Here is a 10,959-nt window from a genome sequence, read left to right on the forward strand (position 1 = left end):
GCTTGAATCCAGCTCAGATGCTCCAGGTCCCACGACTCACCTCTCACAGCCATTTAGCCAAACTAGATAGCTTTTGTTCTTCTCGTCCCTTCTCATAACCCAGCCTTCCTGCCTTTGGTCAGTTTTGTTTGGGCTCTTCTCTGACTCCCCTCCGATTTGTCAATGTGGTTGTGATAGCACTGGGGCCACAACTGTGCTCAGTATTGTAGGTACGTAAACACACCGGAGATGATTAATGGGGATTAGCATCTCCCTGCTCTAGGACAAGATGCTCCTGTGTATTGACAATATTTGTTCAACATCTTCATTAACGATCTGGAGGATAAAAAGCTGGATATGAGTCAGCAGTGTGCCCTGGTTGTCAGCAAGTTTGCCAGCAGGTCAGATGATTACATTCGGCAAAGATATTGTGTCCAGGGGCCCCCCAATACAAAAAGGATGTGGGTTGGAGAGAGTACGGAGGGCAACTGGGGCTGGAGCACAGGACTTAGGAGGCTGAGGGAACTGGGCTTGTTTAGTCTGCAAAAGAGAAGAGTGAGGGGGGATTTGATAGCGGCCTTTAACTACCTGAAAGGGGGTTCTAGGGAGGATGGGGCTAGGCTGTTCTCGGTGGTGGCAGATGACAGAACAAGGAGCAATGGTCTCAAGTTGCAGGGAGGGAGGTCTAGGTTGGACATTAGGAAAAAGTTTTTTACTAGGAGGGTGGTGAAGCACTGGAATGGGTTTAGGGAGGTGGTGGAATCTCCATCCTTAGAGGTTTTTAAGCTGCGGCTTGACAAAGCCCTGGTTGGGATGATATAGCAGAGGTTAGTCCTGCTTTGAGCAGTGGGTTGGAGGATTGGGCCTAATATTCTAAAGAAATCTGATGACACAAAGAGATTCAACAAGGACAAATGCAGAGTCCTGGACAAATGCAGTCCTGGACTCAGGATGGAAGAATCCCAGGCACGGCTACAGACTGGGGACGACTGGCTAGGCAGCAGTTCTGCAGAAAAGGACCTGGGGGTAACAGTGGATAAGAAGCTGGATATGAGTCAGCAGTGTGCCCTGGTTGTCAAGAAGGCTAATAGCATATTGGGCTGCATTAGTAGGAGCATTGCCAGCAGGTCACGGGAAGTGATTATTCCCCTCTATTCGGCATTGGTGAGGCCGCATTTAGAATATTGTGTCCAGTTTTGGGCCCCCCACTACAAAAAGGATGTGGACAAACTGGAAAGAGTCCAGCGGAGGGCAACAAAAATGACTAGGGGGCTGGAGCACAAGACTTATGAGGAGAGGCTGAGGAAACTAGGCTTGTTTAATCTGCAAAAGAGAAGAACGAGGGAGGATTTGATAGCAGCCTTTAACTACCTGAAAAGGGGTTCCAGGGAGGATGGAGCTAGGCTGTTCTCAGTGGTGGCAGATGACAGAACAAGGAGCAATGGTCTCAAGTTGCAGGGCGGGAGGTCTAGGTTGGACATTAGGAAAAACATTTTCACTAGGAAGGTGGTGAAGCACTGGAATGGGTTACCTAGGGAGGTGGTGGAATCTCCATCCTTAGAGGTTTTTAAGCTGAGGCTTGACAAAGCCCTGGCTGGGATGATATAGCTGAGGTTAGTCCTGCTTTGAGCAGGGGTTGGACTAGATACCTCCTGAGGTCCCTTCCAACTCTAATCTGCTCGGATTGTATGAATATCTCAGCACTGGTCTCTATTCTTCCCCAGAGCTGGCTGCTGGTTGCATCGACAGCTGACTTGGGTTGAACCTCACTGCTCTCATCTCTTCGCTGAGCTATTGTTCAGCAACCACAAATTCGAACTCCCGAGCCACTCCAAGGTGGCCTGGAGAAGGGGTGAGGGTTTCTAATGAGACTATTTCCCAGCCATTACTGGAAGAGGACTAGCCAGAGTCCCTCCGGCTGGCAGGAGACGTCTATACGTGAGATATGCAGTCGGGAGTGGCAGGGTATAGTTGAAAGCAATTGCTCCACATAGCTGAAAAGTGCCTGGAAACGTGGGGTAATTTTGTGCTCAGAAAAGGATCCTGGTCCCAGCAGAGTCAGCAAGTGCAGGATCGGTCCCTAGGTGTCCTTCAGTGTGCGGTTTATCACTCGCTGAGGATTTCTCGGCTAGAAATAGCCAATCACTAGCCAGCTAATGTGCAAACTTCACAAGGAAAGCAGGGGAACCAGCTGGCAGGGCAGGCGTCGCAAACTGCTTTCTGTCGCATGAGCACATCTCAGCCAAGGGGGCTGCACTGGGGAGAAATGAACAGGCTCACAGAGCGGCGCATGCGAGCCAAGAGAGGGGTCTGAGGGGATGCCGAGCAGCTGGGAGACCTTGCGCTAGGATGACACGCGCCCGCGCTCGCCCAGTAACACAGCGGCAGACTCAGCTCGCTCCACGCGGCAGGCAGCACGGACCACTGGACAAGGACCGGGATGAGGAGACGCCTTGCTTTGCGCTGTGAGCCTGGGCCAGCGGGAGAGAGGTTATTCCACCTCTGTATTTGGCACTGGTGCGTCCCCTGTGGGAATCCTGTGGCCCGTTCTGGTGGCCACCGTTCAAGATTTAGGGTTAATGTTTTTCTGGGTCACTTCCCTGCTCTCCGCCCCGCTACAGCCCCTTGGGTTCCCCTAGAGATTCCTTTCCCACCCTGGAGTGAATTCCCCCTTTGCCAACTTCTAAACAAGCAATCCTCGCTGTGTCTCTTTCCCAGATCTGCTAAAAGACCCCTGGGGCCCAATCCTTGGTGGGCGTAGCTCAGCTAAGGATCTGGGCCCTGACATTTCACAGTGCACAGATAAATAAATAACTGAATCACCATCCTCCACTGAGAGACCTAGATGGGCTCTGAGCTGGACAGATGGCCAGAGCAGCCTGAGATCTCCTTAAATCAAGCAGCACGCAGGGTACTCTCCTGCTAATCCTTCCAGAGAAGGGATCTGAGCTATTCCATTGCTGCTAGGGGATTCACACTCGGTGTAAGCGGGTGAAATAACTCAGGCTGCCTGCATTTGAGACGTGCGGCTGCTGGTGTAAAGAAAAGCCTGGGCGCAGACCGGACTCATTCAGAAACAGTCACATCACGACTGTTAATGGGTTACCATCACTTTTCCGTTGTTCGCCACCGCCGGGCAGTTACGCAGGGGCGTTGTTCTGGATTTACATCCCTGGAACAGCCAGCAGAATCTGGCCCAGGCCTGGTGAAGCTCGGGAGGGAAAGGGCAGCAAATTTCGGAGGAAATGTGAACACAATTCAGCAGGTGGAACGTGACCAAACCACTGCAGGGGGCAGGCCCGCAGGCGGGAGAGGAATAGTTTGGAGGGACAAGGAGCTGTCACTAGGAGAAATGAGAGGGAAATGGACAAAGAGGCTGGATGGCAGGAAAAATGGAGGTGGGTCTATTTGACTGTGAAAGAGGCTCCAAAGGGACGTGCTGGAAGCCCCATGGCTTGGGCCATTTACGGCTGAAGTGGACAAAGTCCTGGAGCACAGTCTGTACGGAGCAAGCCGGCATTGACAGGGGCTGTTGGGCCTCTTGCATCGCCAACATCTGGGGAACAGTGACACTGGAATTCCAGGCATCCCTGCTTCCGGACCACTTGGGGGGTGCGTCTACACTGCAGCTAGACACCCAGAGCTGTTAATTGTGGTGTGTAGACCTTAGGGGCGGGGGGTGGGTGGGAGGGAGAGTTTCCCAGAGCTCAGGCTGCAGCCCCAGCCTAAACGTCTTCCCTGCAATTAACCAGCCCCTTCCCCCAGTTAGCCTGGGAACCTAAGTCAGCCGGCACAGGCCAGCCGCGGGTGTCTAACCACAGCGGAGACAGGCCCTTTGGTTCCTCGGCCCGTCTGTCCAGGGTCAGACTGGGCTTGTTAGCCCACGGCTTGCAATGGGAACTCTCCCAGGACTAGCCAGATAGGAAGGGGGGGAAGGGGAGAGAAAACCGGTCAGTGGCTGTTGGCTGCGTGGCGGACAGCCGGCCCGGGAAAGCTGGTGTGGGAGGGACACAGGTTCCCGGCGGTCCCCGGGTAGCCCGCCCTTTCCTCCTCCCTCGCCCTCCTTTACAATACCCCGGGGGGATTTTCCCCCTCAGCTCCCGGGCCAAGAGCCTGCCCGGGTGTGCGAGGCTGCGGGGAGAGGCAGCCGTGCAGGGAGTGGGGGTTTGGGGGGGGAACGATATTAATAGTGCCAGTGCCCAGCGCGTCCCGCTCTTGGGATATTAGTGAGAGGCCTCACCCACCAATCCTGTGCCCCATCTGCTTCTGCACTGACCAGCCAGCAGTTATAAGGCGAAGCCACTGGGTGCCAGATGTGCACATCTGGGGCTCTTCGGGCTGGGCACAGCTGGCAACGGGCTGGCTCTTCAGAGCAGGACACATGTTCCCCCTCCGCCCCCCCCCCCCCCCGATTCACTGGCTCTCACTGCCTCTCTCTGTACGCCGGGGCTGGGGAGGAGGTAGCCCCCGTCCTCCCAGAAACAGTGGCCTCAAGCCCTGACGCCGACCGGCTGAGGACAGGAGCACTCGTTACACGATAGTGACCGAAAAGGGGGAACGCAAGGGAAAGCGGCCGCACCGGGAAGCGCTTCTTTAGCGTTACTAACGCTTGCGGCCGGCTCCAGGCAGGGCCGTCCCTCGGGGTGTATTCGGCTCCGCGCTGGCATGCGGGAAGCTGTCCCCCGGCTCCAGGCTGGGAGCCGAGGCGCGGATGGCTGCCATCCATCTGCAAGCCCAGCTCGCGGGGCGCGGGAGGCTGACGCCAGGCTCCCAGCCGGGGTGCGGGAAGCTGCCGCCCAGCTGCCCAGGACACGGGTGGCTACCGCCTGCCTCCCAGCTGGGAGCTGGGACTGGGTGGGACGTGGGCGGCTGCCTCCCAGAACGTGTGGGCTTGCGGGACCGGGGGACGTCCCTACCCTAGGGATGGGTCTGGCTCTAGGCCTGGGATAAAGGCTGCGCTGTCCTTGGGGCGGGACTGGGGGGACAGAAATATCATTTAGGATCTAAGCAGAAGGAGATTTTGCCTAGCTAAGGACTGGTTAAACCTTCGTAAAGGTTTCAGGACCCAACTGGTAATTGGGGAAGGGTCTAAGGATGCCTCAAGGAACCTGGAGGGGTCATTCATTTGTGAACAGGTCCAGGGTGCAGGGCGGGGAAGGCACATGGGAAATACTGATCAAATATACGGGCTGAAAGGGGAGAGGCAGAGCGAGTGACAGACGGGGAGAGGGTGAGAGAGAGGAAAGCAGGGGGTGGCGTTGAATGAGGGGGTGCTACTCCTAGCAGGTGCCAGGACAGCGCGACCCAGCATGAACTGGGAGGGTCACAAGGCAGGATCCAGCGAGAGGCCCAGGAAGATCTGTGGGGAGGTTTTGTTTTCATCCCATTAACCCTTTTGCTTCGGGTTCTCCTGCACCTGTCGTACATCAGCCTTCGGGAGGTGCCTAGGAGAGCAGCACAAGTGTGCTCTACCCTGGCGATCGCAGCACACGTGGCGGGGGGGGGTGGGGGGGTCCCTGGCACATTCGGCAGTGGGTGCATCCGAGCTGGGTGTGCTGCCGAGAGCCAAGAGCAGAACAGATCCAGTGTCTTGCCGCGGCAGGGCGGGGCCTGCCTTAATGAACCAGTGCAAACCCCACCACAGGCTCAATTTCCGGGAGGAAGGCAAGAGGAGTTTTGGAGATTGGGCCTCCCACTGGTACCTTTTTCCTCCCGTGTGCATGTATTTAATTTGGATTTGTAGAAAGCCTCCTACGTCGTGCCACACGAAAGCATGCAGGGGGGGACAGAGGAAATGCCTGGTGAAGGAAAAGGCTGGGGATACAGAGCCCGGGATTACCAATGCCAACGCACGCCAGATCAGCAGTGACTGGAAAGGTTCTAAGCACTCAGAGAAGCTTGGTGGACCGTGTGAAATGACATGGGGGCCGTCCGCCAGCCCGTCCACACTCCAGCATCCGGAGCCCTCAAGGCGGTCGGTCCTCCCAGGACAAAGGTTTCACTCGCAGGGCAGGCTGCATGCACTCTGGATAAACACAAGTCTTCAGCCCCCAGGGGCAACACTCGCGTCTCCTTCACTTTCAAAAGGCGGGGGAAGGAACTGATTGGGAAGCCATGCTGGGGGGTGACCTTCGGTGCGGGAGGCAAGTATTAAGCACAGAGTAACAGAAAGAGATGACAAGGATGTGGACAAACTGGAGATAGTCCAGCAGAGGGCAACGAAAATGATGAGGGGGCTGGAGCACAAGACTTATGAGGAGAGGCTGAGGGAACTAGGCTTGTTTAGTCTGCAGAAGAGAAGAATGAGGGGGATTTGATAGCAGCCTTTAATTACCTGAAAGGGGGTTCCAGGGAGGATGGAGCTAGGCTGTTCTCAGTGGTGGCAGATGACAGAACAAGGAGCAACGGTCTCAAGTTGCAGGGCGGGAGGTCTAGGTTGGACATTAGGAAAAACTTTTTCCCTAGGCGGGTGGTGAAGCACTGGAATGGGTTACCTAGGCAGGTGGTGGAATCTCCATCCTTAGAGGTTTGTAAGGCCTGGCTTGACAAAGCCCTGGCTGGGATGATTTAGTTGGGGTTGGTCCTGCTTTGAGCAGGGGGTGGAACTAGATACCTCCTGAGGTCCCTGCCAACCCTCATCTTCTCTGACTCTGTGATTCTAAGGGCAGGGAACAATGCTGCTGACTGTGATGAGAGAGAGGTGAAGTTCAGGGCTCAGAGAGGGTCCCGAACGGACTGAGGTCAGACATGCCAGAGAGGGTCAGTCTGAAGGAGGTGGGCTGCCGGGCTCTTCGTGGCAGAGTCAGGACACAAGCAGATGGAAAGGTCTCTGCAAATCCAGCCGAGGGACAAAACAGCAACAACCTGGAGGTCTACCAGGAAGGTGACACCTTGCAAAACGGGGATCAGCAGAAGGAGCCGGGGGAGGAGGACGGATGAGAATGAAAAAGCAAATGAATCACAGCAATTTGAGATGCCCGACCCTTCTAGGACTCATCTAGTCCAGCCTGCAGTGGCTAGTGCACGCTGGTGAGCTCCATGGAGTCTGTTCTCTAGGGCTTTGTCCAATCCGGTTGGAATGACTCAGTCAAACTGGGCTCCCATCACGTCCTACGGGAGGCTAATACACTCTTGCTGCCAGGGAAGGGAAGCTTTCCTGATAGCTGAAATTTGCTCCATTTTCCCCCTTTTCTCCTACTTCCTCCCCAATGGACCGGCCTGCCAAATGCAGAGCCAGGCTGCCTAAAGCCGGGAGCAATAAAAGCAGAGGGTCAAACTTTTTTTTCTGGGACCCCCTTTGAAAATATTTCAGGCTGTGACGACCCCCCCAGAAAGTGATGCTTCCCCCCCACCCCCCGTACCACGCCACTCTTACTTCTGCACTGCTGCTGGGGGCAGAGCTGCCTTCAGAGCCCCCGGCCAGCAGCCGCTGCTCTCTGGCCATCCGGCTCTGCAGGGCTCTGGCTGTCAGCCAGGCACGGGTCTGACAGCCCCGGCACGCCTGGGGGCTGACAGCTCGCGGCCCTCCCCCCGTAATAGCTTCGCGACTCCTTGCGGGGTCCCGGTTTGAGAACCCCTGAATTAAAGCACGTGCGGGAAATGAATCCCTGACGCGACATTTGGCACGAGCTGAACTCGGGTCACCTTATCTCAGCGCCAGGGGCTGCATCGCTGCTTTTCTTTTAAGCAGCAGGAGACATGGCAGCTCAGAGTGCATCAAATTGCACACCCAGGCCCGGGTCCCTCCCCGCCCCCCCGGTGCCTTTGCCCAAGTGTTTGAAGCAGGAGAGCACTAAGTGGATGTCAAACGCCAGCAGATCAGGATTCTCTGACAATAGCATCTCAGACCCACACCGGCCAGGTGCAGATGACTACACAGGGGGCGAGGAAGTGGGGAAAAGCTCAGGCTCCAAGACCCCAGCTCTGTACTTCCATCTGTGTTTCAGTGACTATGGAGGTGACGGGGAAATCGCAGCAGAGGGCAACCTCAACGATGCAAGAACTTGCCAGCTGAGAGAGGGGGGCTGGATGGACCCCTTAATAATACGGCTGGCCATTCCTTGCATTGATGGGGGAAGGGGGAAAATTACACGTGACCTGACCCGTTTGGAAGGGGGAGACCAGGGCTGTGAGTGGAAGGGCAGGAGGGGGGGGCGGAAGAACGACTTTATCTTACCTGCAGCTCTAGGACTTTGATGCGGTGCCGGTGGTTCCTCAGCTCCTCCTGCAGCTCCGAGATCAGCTCCCGCAGCTCCAGGATCTGCTGCTTGCGCTCCTCGTTTTCATGGAGCCAGTAGGAGACTTCGTCCGTGCAGCGGAACATATCCGGGCACCTCTGCTCGTCCATCTGCGGCAAGGTGGCCACGATCTTACACCGCCCGTTGGGCAGGACCTGGTTGCTGTACTCCCCGCACTGGATCAGGCCTGTGTTCACACGGGGCCCCCCGCTGTCGTCCGCAGCAGCGGCCAGGGGCTTCTGGAGCGAGCGGCCGCTCAGAGCGGCCAGGAAGAGGAGCGAGCACCAGGCCATCCCGGCAGAGCCGAGGCTGAGGGCGCGCTTCGGGAGGAAGGCGAAGGATGCAAGCAAGGAGCGGCCTGGGTAACGCAGGGCCATTCATTCAGCCAGTGTCCAGGGTCGAGATGGCGCCTTAGAGAAACCCGCGTGCATAGCCCAGGCGAGCCAATGGCTCTGGTGCAAAGTGGCCGAAGGGGAAGGTTCCCGCTGGCAGGTCACTCTCCGGGGGGATAACTAGGTAGCAGACCCGCACCCCTGGGGAGCGCAGTGGGTGAAGTGTGTCACTGAGGACAAAGCACTGGTGTGACCCCACTGCTTCTCATTACCCCAGCTACCAACAGGACAGGCCTAGGTCCAGGGCTTGGTCCCCACACGCGCCTTTCGCCGTCAACGGCTGAGCCCGTTCATTAATCAAGGGCCAGTCCTCCTCCAGAGTTGCCCCCCCGACAATTTCCTCCGGGAACCTGAAAACAAAGACAGGAAAATGTGCTTTACGCCCAGGCTTAATCCGGGCCCGATGAGCCAGGGGAAATCTCTACCTGCTTGCCTGCTTAGTAGCTCACAGGACACAGCAAGTGGCGTGACTATCCCTGGGGCTGCTGAAGACAGGGAGTGGAAAGGACAGAAAATACCAGGCCAACCTGGCCCCGTCAGTTTACCCGTCTCAGATCCGTTGTAACCTCTTGCTTTCCTCCCCCGGCCCCCTCCATCCCCAAAACCAAACCGAAATGGCTTCCAGATGTCCCAGCCGATCCTTCCAAACCTGCCCCCTTTTCCGAGGACAACCAGTGATGCGGGGCGAAAGAGAGGGCTTCGCGAATGGCGTGAGACATGAAAAAGTTATCCCGTCTCTGGCTGAGCGAAGCTGAACGCCATCGAGAGCAACCGTTCAGATCAGCTCGGCACCCAAGTGGGAAGCACTTCCCCAGTTTTAGCTCGGTTCTTGCTTAGGCCGAACTCCACTGGGCTGGCCTGGGAGTGCTGCGTGAGGAAGGACTGAATACAAATGGACAGCAGGATCTGGAGCCATAGCCATAGGTTTTTTTTTTTCCCCTGCCAACATATCAGACTTGGAGAGGTTCATTTCTAAATGGAGCCCTAAACCCAACAGTCCTGGATCCTCCTTTTAAATTCACTCACCAGAGGCCAGGTTGGGGCCCCCGTCCTTCCCTCAGAGAGCAGTCACTCACACGCACTGTCCCGTCATGAGAGTAACTGCTTGTGGGTGGGAGCAAGGAGTTCCCAACCTGACTCTGTGTGTGGCTTCAATCTTTGCACAGGCGTAGCACCTTCCAGCCACGCACCTGAAATCCAGCAGAGCCACCCCTGAGCCTCATCCCACAAATGACACCACAGGGAGCTCCAAACCTGGCAGCTGCCGACACCAAGAATTCCCCATTTCACAGCTCTCTGCCTCTCAAAAGGACTCGCGTCTTCTGGCACCGTCCTCTGAACTGCCCCTCGCTCCCAGGTGTGTGTTTGCCCAACCAACCCGCCTCGTTCAGCCAGTGCATGCAGCTTGCTGCAGGGTCTGCTTGAAATGACTGCCCCGCCCCTGCCCCTGCCCTGGGAAAGTCAGAAATGGCCTGATTCTGCCCTGCGTGAGCTGTGCTGACTACCCCCCCGAGAGCTTCCCTCTGGGAAACACTGGGCCCATCCTCCACAAGCAGAGACGGCAGCTGAAATTCATTTTACATCAGACGATCCCCCCTTCTCCCCCTCTGATAATAATAAGAAGAGACCCAAACTTACCTGCAAAAAGCCAGACTCAGCCCCCCAGTCTGCAGGGAGCCCTGGGCACGTCACAGCTGCAATCACTTTGCAGGAGAGAGGAAAGCGAGGTAAAAAGGCATGGCGAAGCAGGGTGTGTCAGGGGACACTAATTGCTTATTCCCCCTGATCCTATCACTGCACTATAAATAGGAATATAAAAAGAAATCCCACAGTCTCAGACCATTCAGGAGAGGGAGGAGCCCCAGACCCAGCATGCCCTTCAGGAGGTTATCAGTGCGAAGGAGATTAAATCTGAGTCTTGGCAGAGACACCTTATTCTTCCTCTTCCGGGAGGAGTCCTGAATTGACTCCAGACTCATTTAACACACGGGGCCACGTGCAATGCGGGTGCTGCAGGGAGATGTTAATTACATCCGTGTCATATCCCCCAGGGAGACGGAGGAACCAGTGAGATTCTGCCCAGCGAGGGCAGCTTTCATTTCCCCACGCTATCAGGCCGAAAACCAAGTGCAGAACTGGATGGGTGAGAGCAGCTCCTTCCATCACTGCACAGCACAAGCCAGGACTTAGAGAGGTCTTGAACGATGACGCCAGCAAACACAGGCCATGTGGCTCTGTCTAGGAACCAGAGAGAACCATCAGGTTCTATGTGTCCAGCAGTCTCAATAAAGAATTCCCTTTATATTCATTACAGCCCGGAGCTTTGTCTTCTGCATCGTGAGGGACACCTC

At 56.2% G+C, this 10,959-nt stretch overlaps 1 protein-coding gene across 1 annotated transcript in view; it reads right to left on the reverse strand.

Annotated features, from left to right (window-relative positions):
* Window positions 1–8,593, reverse strand: part of LOC137142081 (angiopoietin-related protein 7-like) — a 32,809-nt gene extending 24,216 nt beyond the window's left edge. Inside the window, exon 1 of the mRNA XM_067531310.1 lies at window positions 8,156–8,593. Coding sequence (XP_067387411.1) covers window positions 8,156–8,593 — 438 coding nt within the window. The remainder of the gene's footprint in view (window positions 1–8,155) is intronic.
* Window positions 8,594–10,959: the final 2,366 nt, after the last annotated feature.

The sequence above is a fragment of the Emydura macquarii genome, unplaced genomic scaffold, assembly GCF_026122565.2.
Source record: "Emydura macquarii macquarii isolate MOO-44397 ecotype Brisbane River unplaced genomic scaffold, CSIRO-AGI_Emac_v2 contig_3134, whole genome shotgun sequence".
In the NCBI taxonomy this organism is placed as follows: domain Eukaryota; kingdom Metazoa; phylum Chordata; order Testudines; family Chelidae; genus Emydura; species Emydura macquarii.